General features: G+C 58.1%; 6 protein-coding genes across 6 annotated transcripts; 4 read left to right on the forward strand and 2 right to left on the reverse strand.

Annotated features, from left to right (window-relative positions):
- Positions 1 to 497: 497 nt before the first annotated feature.
- CDEST_04638 (uncharacterized protein) lies at positions 498 to 3,939 on the forward strand. Its single transcript, XM_062920797.1, has 8 exons — positions 498 to 1,105; positions 1,163 to 1,186; positions 1,290 to 1,408; positions 1,460 to 1,941; positions 1,998 to 2,299; positions 2,353 to 2,790; positions 2,852 to 3,102; positions 3,181 to 3,939. Exons 1-8 carry the CDS (start codon positions 1,028 to 1,030, stop codon positions 3,680 to 3,682), a joined length of 2,196 nt encoding a protein of 731 aa, XP_062776848.1. The 5' UTR covers positions 498 to 1,027; the 3' UTR covers positions 3,683 to 3,939.
- Positions 3,940 to 4,817: 878 nt separating this feature from the next.
- Positions 4,818 to 5,019, forward strand: CDEST_04639 (uncharacterized protein; the record flags this gene model as incomplete). The annotated part of the gene is made up of 1 exon (XM_062920798.1): positions 4,818 to 5,019. Exon 1 carries the CDS (start codon positions 4,870 to 4,872, stop codon positions 5,017 to 5,019), a length of 150 nt encoding a protein of 49 aa, XP_062776849.1. The 5' UTR covers positions 4,818 to 4,869.
- Positions 5,020 to 5,366: 347 nt separating this feature from the next.
- On the forward strand, positions 5,367 to 9,661 carry CDEST_04640 (Putative alanine dehydrogenase/pyridine nucleotide transhydrogenase, NAD(H)-binding protein). The gene is made up of 6 exons (XM_062920799.1): positions 5,367 to 5,690; positions 5,783 to 6,925; positions 7,001 to 7,453; positions 7,501 to 9,024; positions 9,090 to 9,164; positions 9,229 to 9,661. Exons 1-6 carry the CDS (start codon positions 5,594 to 5,596, stop codon positions 9,261 to 9,263), a joined length of 3,327 nt encoding a protein of 1,108 aa, XP_062776850.1. The 5' UTR covers positions 5,367 to 5,593; the 3' UTR covers positions 9,264 to 9,661.
- A 1-nt stretch (position 9,662) lies between these two features.
- Positions 9,663 to 11,793, reverse strand: CDEST_04641 (uncharacterized protein). The gene is made up of 3 exons (XM_062920800.1): positions 11,078 to 11,793; positions 10,394 to 11,016; positions 9,663 to 10,301 (listed from the first exon to the last, which is right to left on the reverse strand). Exons 2-3 carry the CDS (start codon positions 10,788 to 10,790, stop codon positions 9,946 to 9,948), a joined length of 753 nt encoding a protein of 250 aa, XP_062776851.1. The 5' UTR covers positions 10,791 to 11,016; positions 11,078 to 11,793; the 3' UTR covers positions 9,663 to 9,945.
- A 110-nt stretch (positions 11,794 to 11,903) lies between these two features.
- On the forward strand, positions 11,904 to 13,344 carry CDEST_04642 (Putative porphobilinogen deaminase). Its single transcript, XM_062920801.1, has one exon. It carries the CDS (start codon positions 12,138 to 12,140, stop codon positions 13,182 to 13,184), a length of 1,047 nt encoding a protein of 348 aa, XP_062776852.1. The 5' UTR covers positions 11,904 to 12,137; the 3' UTR covers positions 13,185 to 13,344.
- Positions 13,345 to 13,355: 11 nt separating this feature from the next.
- Positions 13,356 to 14,154, reverse strand: CDEST_04643 (Putative glycine cleavage system H-protein/Simiate). Its single transcript, XM_062920802.1, has 2 exons — positions 13,935 to 14,154; positions 13,356 to 13,848 (listed from the first exon to the last, which is right to left on the reverse strand). Exons 1-2 carry the CDS (start codon positions 14,056 to 14,058, stop codon positions 13,445 to 13,447), a joined length of 528 nt encoding a protein of 175 aa, XP_062776853.1. The 5' UTR covers positions 14,059 to 14,154; the 3' UTR covers positions 13,356 to 13,444.
- Between the last annotated feature and the right edge of the window lie 1,522 nt (positions 14,155 to 15,676).

Here is a 15,676-nt window from a genome sequence, read left to right on the forward strand (position 1 = left end):
GGGAACAAAACATGCAAGATCAGAGTTGTTGTGGCAGAGAGCGAATAGGCAAGTCGAGAAACCTTTTGGTCCAACTCCCAACTTTTAAAAGTCGTCATCGGCCTCGTCGACTGTGTCGCAAGTTGCATATCTTTCTCTGCCCATTCTCAGACACATATCAAATGGCACTTGTATGGACAGTCCCCCGCGCACCCTAGATGCCTACTAGGTAAGTAGTGTGTAGCAACGACATCCCAGCTCTGCCGGTGGGATACGTTTGAATAGACTACGCCGTAGCGCCCGGTTCGCCTGTCGACCTATACACTCCGTAAACTGACAAATTACCGCTCTAGAACAATGTGAACTAGCCCTATGTTACAGGCAACAGCCGCCTGCCCGACCTGAGCATGGCCCGGCCCTGCAGAGCATCCACCTAACTAGGTACCTGTTTTTACCTAGGTGATGTACCTGCCTATGTAAGGTTGATGAACCCCTGAGTGGCTCTGTAATCATGGTCCCTTGATCAACCTCTTTCTGAACACGATACTGCTGCTTGTCTTCTTCTGACTGCCGATACCTACTGCAGATAGCTATACTCCGCCCCAGATCCAAACACCATCAACCCCAATAGCCGACGCGCTAGTTCCAAGAACATTGCCACATAAGCTCAGCGACCTGGCAGCCGCCTGGATACCGCGGCGAAGGCTCGGCGCAAAATCCTTCAAGTGCGGACTCCGCGCGCTCCGCTCCCGTCCTTCTTAGTAGCCTCCGGCCGCGTCCCTCCCGCCGACTAATTGTTCCTGGCCTGGTTCCGAACTGTCACGCCCACTCTTTCGCTTCCGTTTTGCTCGGGTCCCGACTGTGCCATTCTCCGGGCTCTGTCTTGGCAATTTCACCAATCCCGTGCTGTGCAAGGCCCCGATCCGGATCTTGTTCGCCCGGCCCGCCGGCTCCCTTCGGCCCCTTAGTCACGACCTACTCACCCACATTGTAGACATCATCTATCGATAGATGCCTCATAGATTCGAAAACCATTTCACCCGCCGTGATGGATCCCGCATCGTCGTCTGCCGTCCCTGGCCCGAGTACCTCTGCCGGCGGCTCCAACCTTCCCATCAAACGAGCGGCAAGTCCCCGCAATGAGCCTATCATGCTGAGATCGTCCGAGCTAACCGTTGTGCAGTGTGATGCTTGTCGTGCACGCAAGGTACGGACAACACCCTCCCCCCCCTTTCAACCGACGCCTCTTCTCAGTCTAGAATGCCGGATGCTCGTATGCGCATTTCACAGGGCTGACTGTGTTGCTCCAGATTCGCTGTGATAGGGAAGACCCCTGTGCTCACTGCCAACATGCCGGCATCGAGTGCAAGAACACCTCGGGACTCAAGCCGAAAGAAAAGAGGACTCGCATTCTCATTACCCCCCAATAGTTCGTCTTTTCGTGCCCTTTTCCTGGTGGTTTTTATCCTCACCTGTTCAGTGAGAAGAAGATCGACCTGATAGACCGCCGACTCGACGGCGTAGTCCGCCTCCTCGAAGACCTCAAACTCCACTTTCCTGTACCGTCAGCAACATCAACATCCAAACCCCCGGACACGTCGACTTTCGCACCGAAACCGCTCTACCTGCAGCCGAAAACCGTCGCTTCGTCCATCTCGACGCCTGCCAGCCATGCCAACTCTGTCCAGACGAGCGACCCCATGGTGGAAGGGGAGTCATCCATGACAGCCCAGTCAATCTTTGCCCACGATTTCCTCCAAAAGGCCGTCGGGGATGACTCCTCCGTCCTTGAAATGCGAGAGACGCTTGACGCCCTTCACTCTCTGGTCGACGCGCTGAAGCAGCAACCGGCCATCCACGAGCTGACATATCCCCACGCCAGACCCATAGCTAGGCTTGCTCTCGGCGACTGTGAAATGCCCCCGGTGCAGTCCGCCGTCAACGCTATCCGCGAGGCAAAAGGCGTGTTCAAACCGATTGCAAAGACAATCTCTGTGCTTCATGCTGACTCTGGCCAGCTCACAAAACACTTGGCCTGGAGTGGGTAACCAACTTCCTCCACCCGGATCATTTCACCGACCTGGTCCTCAAAGTCTACTTTTCACCGGCCGATTTCAACGAAGCCGAGTTCATCATTGTGAATGCCGGCCTGGAGTGTCTCTACATGGACCTGTCCGTAAACAAGGCCACGGCGGCGCCGCTCAAGGAGGAGTATGCAAAAATGGGGACCCTCTGCACCAGTAACCTCGAGACTGCGTTGGCCAACCTGCCTCTGCACCTGCCAGCCACCATGGACATGATCGTGGCCTTGTTGTTCGGCGTAGGTTCCATCTACTGCGGTTTTCTTTTTGCGGCATCGCTAACGGTGACCAGGCCTACCACGCCATGGAAGTGGCAAAGCCAAGCCTTGCCTGGACGTTGAACACGGCCTCGGCCCAGCTATGCCAGACCCTCGGATACCACCGAATAGCTTCCGTCAGGAGCGGCAACCCTGACGACGAAGATTACAAGATTTTCCTGTTTTGGTCCGTCTACTTTGTGGACAAGTCGCTCTCCCTCCGCCTGGGTCGCCCGTCAACAATTTCAGACTACGACGTCACCGTCCCCTACCCGTCGAGTGCTAGCAAAATGCACGGTGCGCTGATGAGCTACTTCTGCTTGTGGGTCATTGTGTCCAGGATCCAGGGCAAGACCTACGAGCTGTTGTACAGCCCCGAGGCGTTGTCCCAGTCGAGCTCAGTCCGTGAAGGTCGCGCACGGGGGTTGGCGGCAGAGCTTCAGCAAGTGACGGATCGCACTCAGGAGACGCACGTGAGTTGCCCCGAGTATCCTTTTTGACATGGCTCAAGACTGACGACGGGTCTTACTGCAGGCACAGTACTTGGAGTCGGCAATCAAGGCCGTCGGCCAAAACACGATGGATTTCTTCAACGTCTCTGACGAGGTGCTGAGATTGTCGCTACTCACCATCATATACCGGGCGGTACCCTCGCCCCCAGGCTCATCCACCACCTTTAGTACAGAGTGCATCGGCGCCGCAAGGGCGACACTGAAGCGACACGAGGATTGCATGGCGATCATGGCCAAGGACGGCTACTACCTGTTTCCCATGTATATGAATTGGTGAGTAAAGCCGACTGACTTTGCCTTTTCGGGGTCAACTCGCCCCGGCACTCTCATACATGACAACTGACGTTTCAGGACTATCCTCTTCGCACCGTTCGTGCCGTTCATCGTCATCTTCTGCCAGGTCATGGAAACGAGCGATGCTACAGATCTGGCCCGACTGCAAGGGTTTGTTGCGTCGATTCAGGACGCCAAAGAGTTCACCGAGGCGTCGGCGAGACTCTGCCGGCTCTTCCAGGTCCTCTACAACGTCGCGTTCCGGTATGTCGAGATGCGCAACAGTTCACAGCAGACGGGGCAGGCGCAGGCAAGCCAGGAGATGGACAAGTATCTCACGGCACTCGGGTTCCCGTCCGCGGGGCAGTCGTCCGAGGGGGGCCCGGACGGTTCGGACCAGCTCCCGATGGGCGGCGGCGGCGGCAGCGGCGGCGATGAGGGGATGACCTCTACCGGGTCGGGCCTGGTGCCACTCAACCAGATGCTGTGGATGGGAAACGCATCGCAGTTGGAGGACTGGTTTTATAGTAACCAGCAGATGATGGGGCTTGTGGAGGATGACGACTCGTTCTTGCAGTGAGTCCGCAGGCCTGTCGAAGCATGTGGTAGGACGGTGATGGATTGGGGACACGACGAGAAAAATGATGTACACATTTCACTCTACGGTGTTAGAATACGGGCACTTGAGGAATTGGCTCACTGGGAGCAATTTGGACGAGGCGCGGAATTCAATGTCAGCCAGGATAAACCGCCTGGGTATAGATGAGCGATGGCTTCAAAGAGACAAGCATTGCTACTCTGCAGATAGAGGTGAGAATCATGCAATTTAACGCGAAGGTTCACATTGGCTCTCTCATTGCCCTCCTTGCAGTGTACTAACCCCATTGGCTGCTCGCCTGCCGCATCGACACAGACATCGATTTCCTTAGATGATCCGAGCTAGCCGGTGCATACATACATACTTTCTCTTCTGCTTGTGCATACAAGTAAGCACAGACAGGCCATGCAGCTGCGGGTATCCTGTCTGTGTTGGGCATTAACAAGTCCGTGGAAACATGGGATGCTTCAACAGCTGGTTGGGGGAAGAGGCGTTCCAAAGTTCTTCCATGCGGAACCGTCCGTTCATCTTGCTGGACTATGTGGCTGTGTGATGAACGTCCGTCCGGCTAATGTACGCAATCGACTGCGACTGCGAAAATAATGACTTACGGAGGACGCAGATATCTATGCATCCTGGAAACGAGCCGGCCTTCCCCCGCATTTCCAACGGAACGCGGCAGCAAACCGCAAACACGGAGCAGAACAGGGGTGGTGTGTGTGGTCTAGGCGGCGTCACGCAGCATCTTGCCAACTGCAAGCATTGTGGGTACCGTGGACACATGAGACAGATTTTTCCCTTTGGGCCCGATGTGTGAGTTGACGAGGTGCCGAATAGGCACAATAGGTAGCAATACCTCGCGGGGCTTTGTCGCGGGCTTATCGACGACGTGTTAGGTCCTTGAACAGGGGGGGTATAAGGTAGTGTCTGCCATGTTTTAGCGCCGAGTTTAGCGTCTTCAACCCCACACCCCACACTGGAAGGACTGGAGAAGAGGGGCAATGCGAGGGGGCCAAGAACACCTGTCTGCAGCTTCTTCCCTGCACGGAAGCATGCACTAGGCCACTTCCACCAACACCTCATACCACATCCGACAATCCCAAAGCTGGCGTGCACACACACACACACACGGGCGCACCACCATCAAACATCTGTGACGCACTATTTCCATGTCCGCTTCTCTTTCTCAATCCCTCTCTCCCTCTCCCCGCAGTCGTTCGTCAAGGCCGCTTCAGCGGAAGTACCGCACCGTGCTCTTCCCCGGTCAGCCATCCAACATGAGGGGAAGCCAGGCAGAGAGGGAGCTTCGAGTGGCGTGAAGTAACTTGGCGACTACTCTAAACACACCCAAGTCGGGTAATGATTGGAGGAGCTTGGAGCTCATGTTGCGATATCTGCGACACGCTTGAGCCGATTCTGCACTTCCCGTCCGGGGATGCAATGAACCTGGGGTGGGAGAAAACAAGGATACGGGTACGCAAGCGGGTGGTCGGTGAAGGGTGGGAGCGTTAGAGAGGGGAAGGGCTCAAAGTAGTAATGGGCGAGGACAAGGACGAGGAGAGATCGAGACGCCGCCAGAGAACGTGACACCGACCGGACAAGGTCATATGTGTCTTGCTCTCGTTCTAGGCGCAAAGTCAATCCCAACTCTCTTTCTTCCTATCCCCTTCTTTGTATTCTTCCCTTCCCCCCTCATCACAAACTGTTTCTTTCTCTTGCCACGATCGACAGACATTCAATACCCGAGGTCCCTCGAATATCAAAAATACGAGTACTAGTCGTTCATCACCCGGCAGTGGCTGCTGCGAGCAGATGAGATACCGCTGCCCTTCCGCCTCGTCGCCCCGGCTTCATTAGCTTGGATATGCTCAATCCCAAAGCCCCGCCGCTCTGATGAATCCCTCTATCCTGCGGCCAGCTCTGGCCTACAACCTGTGTTCCTCACACGCATCCGCCCGGCTCTTTCCTCGCGCGTGGTCTGCCAGCCTAAGTGAGTGAATCTCCCGGTAATAAGCTACGGACGAGCTCGATTACCTCCTCGGACCCTCCTCCCCCGCGAATATGCTGATCACCTAGCATCAGATGTTGCGCCGGCTGCGTCCATCGTCGACGCCCAGCGCAAGTGGCAATCCAGCCATGCGCGAGGCCGCCAGGTGAAAGATCTCGTCCCGGCCGCCTCCCGCCCTCTACAGCTCGTCCGGCACACCTCGGCCGCCTCAGTTCCAAGCCTCGTGGCCACGGCGACGTACTCCACCACCGCAGAGCCATCTTCCGTGCCGTACGCTCAGCTTACCGTTGGCGTGCCCAAGGAGGTCTTCTTGAACGAGCGACGCGTCGCATTGACCCCGCAGAACGTAGCCCTCCTCCTCAAAAAGGGCTTCTCCAGCGTCCTTGTCGAGCGAGGCGCCGGCGCCGAGGCTGACTTCCCCGACGAGGCCTACGACCGCGCTGGCGCGACGCTCGTCGACGCTGCCGACCAGGTCTGGTCCGGCTCCGATGTGGTGCTCAAGGTCCGCAGCCCGATACCCTCTGAGATCGGCCTCATGAAGAAGAACCAGACCGTCATATCCTTCCTGCAGCCCGCCCAGAACAAGCCGCTGGTCGAGAAGCTCGCCGCGCAGAAAGCAACCTCCTTCGCCATGGACCTCATCCCGCGGATCTCCCGTGCCCAGGTCTTTGACGCCCTCAGCTCCATGGCCAACATTGCCGGCTACAAGGCGGTCCTGGAGGCGTCCAACAACTTTGGCCGCTTCTTGACCGGGCAGGTGACCGCCGCTGGCAAGATCCCGCCCTGCAAGGTGCTCGTCATTGGTGCCGGTGTTGCCGGACTCAGCGCCATCGCCACTGCGAGGAGACTCGGCGCCATCGTGCGAGGCTTCGACACGCGTCCGGCAGCCCGGGAGCAGGTGCAGTCTCTCGGCGCCGAGTTCATCGAGGTCGACATCAAGGAAGACGGCTCCGGCGCCGGCGGATATGCTAAGGAAATGAGCAAGGAGTTTATCGAGGCTGAGATGAAGCTCTTCTACGAACAGGCGTGCGAGGTCGACATCATCATCACCACTGCCTTGATCCCAGGAAAACCCGCCCCTAAGCTCATCACGAAGTCCATGCTGGAAGTCATGAAGCCCGGCTCTGTGGTGGTTGACCTGGCGGCAGAAGCCGGCGGCAACTGCGAAAAGACCAAGCCCGGCGAGCTGTATACGTACAAGGGCGTCAAGATCATTGGTAAGTCGTGAATGGCCCTCATTTGCAAGAGGAAGAAGAAGAAAGAAAGAAAGAGGCCTTGGCTCACGGTATCAGGCTACACCGACCTCCCCTCCAGACTCCCGACGCAGTCATCGACCCTGTACTCCAACAACGTCACCAAGTTCCTCCTCTCCATGGCACCCAGGGAGAAGGAATTCGGCATCGATCTCACCGACGAGGTTGTGCGCGGTTCCATCGTCACTCTGAAGGGCGACGTGCTCCCGCCGCCTCCCCGGAAAGCCCCACCGCCCGCGCCCGTCCAAGCACCGCCCGTCACGAAAGAAGCCGAGGTCGTCGCCCTGACCCCTTTCCAGAAGACCTCTCGCGAAGTGGCCACCGTGACGGCCGGTATGGGAGCCGCCCTGGCCCTGGGCAAGATGACTGGTCCCCTTTTCATGGGCAACGCCTTCACCTTCGCTCTGGCCTCTCTCATCGGCTACAGGGTCGTGTGGGGCGTGACGCCAGCCCTTCACTCGCCCCTGATGAGTGTCACCAACGCCATCTCAGGTAAATCTCGCGGGCGGCAAGTTCAAGACAAGACTAACACGGTCCAGGCATGGTCGGAATCGGCGGTCTCTTCATCCTGGGCGGCGGCTATGTCCCGCAAACCTTCCCCCAGGTCCTCGGCGCAGCCTCCGTTCTGCTCGCCTTCGTGAACGTTTCCGGCGGCTTCGTCCTCACAAAGCGCATGCTGGACATGTTCAAGCGGCCGACTGACCCCCCCGAATACCCGTGGCTCTACGCCATCCCGGCAGCCCTCTTCGGCGGAGGCTACATTGCCGCAGCAGCTACCGGAACAGCGGGTCTCGTCCAAGCCGGCTACGCCGTCAGCTCCGTGCTGTGCATCAGCTCCCTCTCCAGCTTGGCGTCGCAGGCGACTGCTCGCATGGGCAACATGCTTGGCATGCTCGGAGTCGGCTCCGGCGTGTTGGCATCGTTGCTGGCCGTCGGCTTCTCGCCAGAGGTGCTCACGCAGTTCGGCGGTCTCGCGGCTCTGGGTAGCATTGCCGGCATCCTCATCGGGAAGCGCATTACGCCGACCGACCTTCCCCAGACCGTTGCCGCACTCCACTCTGTCGTTGGTCTGGCAGCCGTCTTGACCTCCATCGGAAGCGTCATGGCGCACATCGATGACATCGGGACGCTTCACCTGGTCACGGGCTACCTGGGCGTCCTCATCGGCGGCATCACCTTCACGGGCTCCATCGTCGCATTCCTCAAGCTCGCGGGAAAGATGTCGTCCCGCCCGATCGTCCTCCCGGGCAAGCACTTGATCAACTCGGGCATGCTGACGGCCAACATCGCCACGATGGGCGCCTTCGTGACCATGGCGCCCGGCTCGCCCATGATCGCCGCGGCGGCACTCTCGGCCAACACCATCCTCTCCTTCGCCAAGGGGTACACCACTACGGCGGCCATCGGCGGCGCCGATATGCCGGTCGTCATCACTGTGCTTAACGCCTACTCGGGCTTCGCGCTCGTGGCGGAGGGTTTCATGCTGGACAACCCGCTCCTTACGACGGTTGGCGCGCTCATTGGCGTATCGGGCTCCATTCTTTCGTACATCATGTGCGTGGCGATGAACCGCTCGCTCACCAACGTCCTGTTCGGCGGGATATCGGCGCCGGCGCAGACGGACTACAAGATGGAGGGTGCCGTGACGCAGACCAACATCGAGGACACGGCCGAGGCGCTCGTCAACGCCGAGAACGTCATCATCGTCGTCGGGTACGGCATGGCGGTCGCCAAGGCGCAGTACGCCATCAGCGAGATCACGGGCATGCTTCGCGCCAAAGGCATCAACGTTCGTTTCGCCATCCACCCCGTGGCCGGCCGCATGCCCGGGCAGTGTAACGTGCTGCTGGCGGAGGCGAGCGTGCCGTACGACATCGTGCTCGAGATGGACGAGATCAACGACGACTTTGGGGAGACGGACGTCACGCTGGTCATTGGCGCCAACGACACCGTCAACCCCATCGCACTGGAGCCTGGCAGCCCTATCGCCGGTATGCCCGTGCTGCAGGCTTGGAAGAGCAAGCAGGTCATTGTGATGAAGAGAGGCATGGCCAGCGGCTATGGTGAGTAGTTGTTTTTCGGTCGAGTAAAGGAGTGGTGAGCGGAACGGAATGCTAACTCGAGGCAGCCGATGTACCGAACCCCATGTTCTACATGCCCGGAACACGCATGCTCTTCGGAGATGCCAAAGTGAGCACCGAAGGTGAGAAACTTTTTGGATATCTTCTGCCGGAACCATCTGCTGACTCCCTCCCTCCCCACCGCAGCAATCAAGGCCGCCGTCGAGGCCCGAACAGCATAGATTCTACAGAGAATGAGAGAGACCGACAGAGAGAGAAGAGAGATCTCCTTTGCGCAACGTCGTAAAGCGCAACCTCGGTGGCATACATTTCTTGACTCGGGAAGCATCTTTTAGAGGCGCTGCATCTACAGGGAGCTCTCCAGCGTGGGCGATCTTCTTCTTATTCTTCTTATTCTTCTTCCTTCTTGACTCTCATGATGATGCTCATTCTTTGGTGGGTCGGGTACTGTACATACCGATGAGTGATCTAGCTGATGCGTCGAAGTTGAGTTTTCTTTTCTCATTGCTTCTGCAAAAGTTGCCAACCATCACTTGATCTCGTGCTTAGAATTGATCGTTGGGCATTGGACGCAGACGTAGGCCGACGAACTCGTTCAGGCAGGATAGGCAGCGACAACAAACGTCAAAATAAAGAATGTTGGTATCTGAACCTAGAGAGAGTGGTTTGCCCAGAGGGCAGCGCATCCGCCTAAGACATCCCCGTCCCTTCGTATGCTCGCTCACCCATCAACCCAAACCGTAAAGAGTGTGGGAGCCAGACCCTTCATGGGGTACCGGCTGAAAATGCGACCCTTGGCTCAGTGCTTATTGACCCGCAACAAGTACCAACAAGCAACAAGAAGGATTTGAAGATAATACCCAGTCTCGACGATGCAAAGATCAACAAAACGTGAACCCCCCGTCACGATCGTCTGTGGACAGGGGGGACCGGGGCCGGGACGGGCTCGTTCGGGATGGGAGCAGGCTCAATCGGCACAGGCACAGGCAGTGGGACCGGGATCGAAGACGAGCCCGAGGCCGCGGGAGCGCACCCGAGATTGCATGGAGTCTCGCAGCGGCCGATGAAGTCCGGCTCGTCGTTCTTGCAGCGGCCTTGACACGAGCAGAGGAGCTCGATGATGGAGCCCTCTTTCTGGTCCGGTGGACAGATGCAGACGAAGAGGTTGTTCTCGAGGAACTCAGGGGACGGAGCAGCGGCGGCACAGTTCGTGCCGGGGGTGGAGCAGTAGACCTGGCCGACCTGTTCGGTAGTATAGTCTAGCTTGGTGTATTAGAGACGGTGTTTCCCCCTCTCCTTTTTCTTCGTGAGGGTATGCTTAGTGGTATCAGGGCACAGAGGAGTCACACACCTTGAAAGCCAACGAGGACCTTGCCGCAGTAGGTCGCGCCGCAGACGCAGTGGGGGCCGCCGGAAGGCGGGGTGGGCTGAGACGGGCCAGAGGGGACCGGCGCCGGGACGGGATTCGGGCTGTTGGGGATTGGCTCGGTAGGAGCGGGGACCGGTTGGCCAGTCACGGTGAGGGTCGTGATGGAGGTTGAGATGGGCACCTGGGGGTCTTGGGGTGCAGCAGAGGCCCGTGCCAGGAGGACGGGCAGAGCGAGGAAGGTGTACTTCATAGTTGCGAGAGGGCCGATGGTCGTGAGATTTGAGATGTGATGGATTGTTGATGGTCTGTAAGTTAAGATGAGGGACAAGGATGGCGTGATCGGTTCATTGGTACGGCGAGTTGACCATGTTTTATACATCGCAACGGCAAATCAGAGGTGATCGCTGGCAAGACCCTTACCGCTGACCTGGATGACAGAGCATCGAACGACGGCGTCCTTGAGGACTCTGCGTGAGGGTGCGCAAATGTTGTCCGTTCCACCCGCGGGGAGAGTCGTACTGAGCGGGATGAAGACAACGCGTGGAGGTGGGACGTGGTCGATATGCTCTCAACCTCAACGGTGATGTGTTCTCGACTTACTCCGGCTGTTGGTGTTTCAGTCTCCCAAATGATTCAAGCCTTGGGGGCCCAGGCAAATTGACCGACCATGATGGGGTTCACTAGGCGTATCCAGGAACTGTGCTTCACACAGTTCCGCTAAAATCCATTGCCGGCATACCGCGCACCATGACAGCTGTGCGCTGCCGCGTCATCAGGTCTCGACGCTTGCCGGAATCCGACCTCGACCATCACAAAGTAACCCGTCCACGATGCGGGTGCAACAGGACTCGGTGAGGGAGATAGCTGGCCGACGACGTCAGGACCCAGAGCAACGGATTGTGGTCGCGCAAGGACACGGCGAATGGTGCTGTATGTGCTTGCCAAACCGCTCTCGAGTGCCTTCGCATCAGGGCCATCGGTGAGACCCTCACCCTCGTGCCGCTGTTGCTGTTTCGAGGACATTAGGAGAATAGGAGTGTTTTCACGGCCATCTTAACGGCTTCGTGGCGAGTTTTGTGCTTCAACACGTCAGACGTTGTTTGCTCTCTACAGCATGGGTCGGATGCTCCGATACACATCCTGGAACCTATTTCGATGCAAGTGAGAGAGAGGTTCAGCGAGATAGGTTGTGTGTGGGAAGATGCTTGGGTCGAGATCTAAGGCCGAAGCCGACCTTGCGGGCCGAAGCCGAGTTTGCATGCGCATCTGAGTGCGTGTTCGCCCCGAGTCCCCCGTGGATGTAAACGATCGTGACAGCGGCTACATGGGTCAAGGGACGATCGCGAATTGTGTCACCGCTAACTTCGGCTCGACGTCGTGAGATGTTAGTCGGCAGCTCGGAGATGCGGCGCGGAGTGGAACCCCCGAGACCCTGCATATACAGTGTTCAAGACAGTTAATTGACAGTACGGACTCACCACAACCTGTGCTACCCCTCCATCCCCCCCCGCCATCGCTTTGCTCTACCAAGCTGTCCTCCAAGAGCGACAAAACCCGGCCCAACACCAGTAGCATCTCTCGATACACCACACGACAGACTGCAGTCCGTTTGTGCAATTGACCTTGGACGACTCGAAAACCCCTTCCGTCGAAATCGCTGAGCCGACAACACAACATCCTTCGGTCTACCACCACCAAAGAAAAAGGAGGGGGGAAAAAAAAGAAGATGGCCGCCGTTACGTCCACCACCGAAAGCGGCGCCATCCATGTCGGCACGCGCAAGTCGGCGCTGGCGATGAAGCAGACCGAGATCGTCGTCGATGGCCTCTCCAAGGCGCGACCGGACGTCTCGTTCGAGGTCCACAGCATGCAAACCCTGGGCGACAAGGACCAGATCACGGCGCTATACAACTTTGGCGGCAAGGGCTTGTGGACGTCGGAGCTCGAGGCCAAGCTCGTGGCCAAGGAGCTCGACATCATCGTCCACTCGCTCAAGGACATGCCGACGACGCTCCCGGACGGCTGCACCCTCGGCTGCGTCACCAAACGCGAGGACCCGCGCGACGTTGTCGTCTTCAAGGCTGGCCTCGCCGAGGAGCACGGCTGGAAGGGCCTCGCCGACCTGCCCGACGGCTGCGTCATCGGCACCAGCAGCGTGCGCCGCATCGCCCAGCTGAAGCGCCGCTACCCGGGGCTGAAGTTCGCCGATGTGCGCGGCAACATCGAGACGCGCCTCCGCAAGTGCGACGACCCGGAGGGCCCCTTCTCCGCCATCATCCTCGCCGCCGCCGGCCTGCTGCGCATGAACTACGGCGCCCGCATCTCGCAGTTCCTCGACTCGGAGAACGGCGGTACCCTGCATGCCGTCGGGCAGGGCGCCCTGGGCATCGAGGCGCGGTCGGGCGACGAGCGTGTGCTGAGTGTGCTCAGGGAGCTCGAGGACAAGCCGACGATGCTGGCCTGTGTCGCGGAGCGGAGCGTCATGCGCACGCTCGAGGGAGGATGCAGCGTGCCGATCGGCGTCGAGACAACCTGGGTCGAGGACGGCAAGAAGCTGCGGCTCAAGGCGACGGTGGTGCACGTCGACGGCACGAACGGAGTGGACGCGGAGAGGACCGAGGCGGTCAAGACCGCAGAGGAGGCAGACGATTTTGGCAAACTGGTGGCACAGGACCTGGTGGATGGAGGAGCACATGGGATCCTCGACGACGTCAACCAAGTACGGCCGGGCAAACAAACGGCGACGGAAGCGACCATCCCGTCTTCATCCTAACGACGCTGGCTGGCACGGTATGAAACCAGAAATAGACTGTCTCCCCCGATCATTGCACACAGTAGACACTGAAACTCTTGATGACCATCATATTGCTCTATATGGGTCTGAACCGCAAACTTTAAATAAAAGTGCACACCCGCTTGGTGTGAGATTCCCTGCGCCGCCGCCGCCGCCGCCGACGTCGCCATGTGCAGAACCCATATGTGTCCAGGCTCCCCGAATTTTCCGCACCGCTCCCTTGCAAGTGTCTCCCCCATCTAGTGATCCTCGGAAGCGGTGAAGGCCTTGTACTCCTCCTCGCTCATGAGGGCCTCGAGCTGCTGAACGCCGGCCTCATCGACCTCAACCTTTGCGATCCAACCGCCGCCGTGGGAGTCGTCCTCGGGGACCTTGTTGATGGTGCCGGGCTTCTCCTCAAGGCCGAGGTTGACCTGGGTGACCTTGCAACTGATGGGAGCGTTGATGTCGGCGGCGCTCTTGACGGACTCGACGGCGCCAATGGCGTCGCCCTGGGCGACCTGGGCGCCCTCCTCGGGCAACTCGACGTAGACGACGTCGCCCAGCTGCTCAGCGGCATACTCCGAGATGCCGACGACGCCCGTCTTCTTGTCGGCGTTGAGGTCAACCCACTCGTGGTCCTTTGTGTACTTGCGTATTAAGCCTGCAAAGGGTGGTTCGGAAGAGATCCGAGGGTCAGTCTTGGTGGTTCGGGATGGTAGCCGAGGGAGACACGGGGATAGAGCTCACTGCTGGGGGTCGTAGAGAAGGCGCGCTGCGCGGGACGGGGGAAAGCTGCGCGGGGGGCGGCCTTTGTGATCTGGGAGAGGGTGGAGGGGCGGACTGCCCTCATGCTGCGAGCAATTGAAGCCATTGTTGCGATCGTGAGGACGTTGAGAAATGCGGTTTGGTTGGAGGTGGTGGGATGGATGATAATGAGGTCAGATTTAGAGAGCTCTGGGGAATTTAGGCCTTGGGGGGGACCGATAGGTTATCGGTTCGGACCCACCTGCCGAAGCCGGTCACTTTGAAATCAAAGAGCTGTTGAGCCAACCGTTAGTCATGCGCTGGCTGTGACGGGTTACCATCGGGCCGGGCTTGATAGCGATAAGGGACCGCGCGTGAGATATGAGATAGGAGAAGAAGCCGAGGACCGCCAAAGATGCCGGAATGAGGGAGCCCCGCGGTCAGGACTTAGGACTCAGGAGTCTGCGTCCCGGGCATGATGAGCCCAATGGCTCGGACGGAGCGGCCAGGAACAGGTCGTGAGGCCATCCGGGAATGGCCCGTCGGGGTGGCCATTGCCGCTTAAACGCATGAACAGCCCATTTCGTGCGAACGAAATTGCAAGAGGGTTTCTCTCTCTCTCTCTTTTTTTTTGTTTCTTTTTTTTGTCTAGAGGTTCCTCTCTTTTCGTGGCGTCACCCACTTCATTTTGAACGTTTTGCCCAGGGCGACATATGTCAATTGTTCCAAGCTTCGTTCTTGAAAATGCGGTTTGACGCCTGCTTGCTGGGTCCCGTGCGTGCATCGTCTCATGCCGCGTGCTGAGGTCTTTCTCTAGCTGGGCGCATTGGTTGTGTTGTTGACATTGGGGGGGGGGGGGGGGGGGTTTCCCCCATTCTCTTTTCTTGTTGACATTGGGTGCTGCGACAACGAGCTGCAGCTGCAAGAGCAAAAGCGATAGCCAATGTCATCCATCGGACGCAACAACAACAATAACAATATCAACATCAAATGGCCAACATCGGCTAGGCTGCTTAATTGTTTCTGTCTACACCCGCCGGATGTGTCGCCTTTTTGCATGACGAGGCGAGCCTCACCGCCCTCAAGAGTGAGTTGCGGCCTGTTTGGTCAGCAAAGAAGGTCTCGGCTGGTCCGCTTGAACGTCTTGTCTCAGTGGCCGCACACCCGTACCCGTCGCGGCGCTCACCGTCGATTGTGCTTTACCCTCGCACCGTCGGTTGTGCTTTGTCGAGTCCCACTGACGGGTGGGCTCTTTGGGCTTCTTCCAGCTTCGCCTGAAGGCAAAAAGGTAGAACAACCAGGGCATGCCGGTGGATCGCCGAGTCGCGATGACCAAGAAATGGCGAAGATGGAGATTGGGAAAAGAAACGAGGAAGAAAACCAAACAAAACAATAATACACTAGCACGCAGCACAAGTGCAGGGCTGTCAGGCCATCCATCCATAAAATACCTCCTGGCCCATCCCCTAGCATCCATAATCCTCGAAGGTCATAGTACCAATGCCAATAATTACTCAAGCCCATTTTAGTGCAATGAGTTGAGCGAGCTGCGTGGGGCTCCTGAATGAAGGCAAGGCATGGTGTCTGTATGCCTCTGGCCCTATGCTGCATCAGCGAGAACAAACATTAAAACTACACAATAGCTACAAAACGCGAGACGGACGCGTTTTCCCCACACTAACCGTGGCCGAGTTATGAATTTTTGGCGTCATCGTCAATCATCAGTCCCCCTTCCCAGCGTCCCA

The sequence above is a fragment of the Colletotrichum destructivum genome, chromosome 3 (genome assembly GCF_034447905.1).
Source record: "Colletotrichum destructivum chromosome 3, complete sequence".
Taxonomy (NCBI): domain Eukaryota; kingdom Fungi; phylum Ascomycota; class Sordariomycetes; order Glomerellales; family Glomerellaceae; genus Colletotrichum; species Colletotrichum destructivum.

Coding starts and splice junctions, on each gene's coding strand:
- CDEST_04638 (XM_062920797.1), top strand. CDS start 1,028: ATGGATCCCGCATCGTCGTCTGCCGTCCCTGGCCCGAGTACCTCTGCC. Junction 1,942..1,997: donor CGCTATCCGCGAGGCAAAAG/GCGTGTTCAAAC, acceptor GACTCTGGCCAG/CTCACAAAACACTTGGCCTG. Junction 2,791..2,851: donor ATCGCACTCAGGAGACGCAC/GTGAGTTGCCCC, acceptor GTCTTACTGCAG/GCACAGTACTTGGAGTCGGC.
- CDEST_04640 (XM_062920799.1), top strand. CDS start 5,594: ATGAATCCCTCTATCCTGCGGCCAGCTCTGGCCTACAACCTGTGTTCC. Junction 9,025..9,089: donor AGGCATGGCCAGCGGCTATG/GTGAGTAGTTGT, acceptor AACTCGAGGCAG/CCGATGTACCGAACCCCATG. Junction 9,165..9,228: donor TGCCAAAGTGAGCACCGAAG/GTGAGAAACTTT, acceptor TCCCCACCGCAG/CAATCAAGGCCGCCGTCGAG.
- CDEST_04641 (XM_062920800.1), bottom strand. CDS start 10,790: ATGTATAAAACATGGTCAACTCGCCGTACCAATGAACCGATCACGCCA. Junction 10,302..10,393: donor GGTCCTCGTTGGCTTTCAAG/GTGTGTGACTCC, acceptor ACACCAAGCTAG/ACTATACTACCGAACAGGTC.
- CDEST_04642 (XM_062920801.1), top strand. CDS start 12,138: ATGGCCGCCGTTACGTCCACCACCGAAAGCGGCGCCATCCATGTCGGC.
- CDEST_04643 (XM_062920802.1), bottom strand. CDS start 14,058: ATGGCTTCAATTGCTCGCAGCATGAGGGCAGTCCGCCCCTCCACCCTC. Junction 13,849..13,934: donor CTTCTCTACGACCCCCAGCA/GTGAGCTCTATC, acceptor CACCCTTTGCAG/GCTTAATACGCAAGTACACA.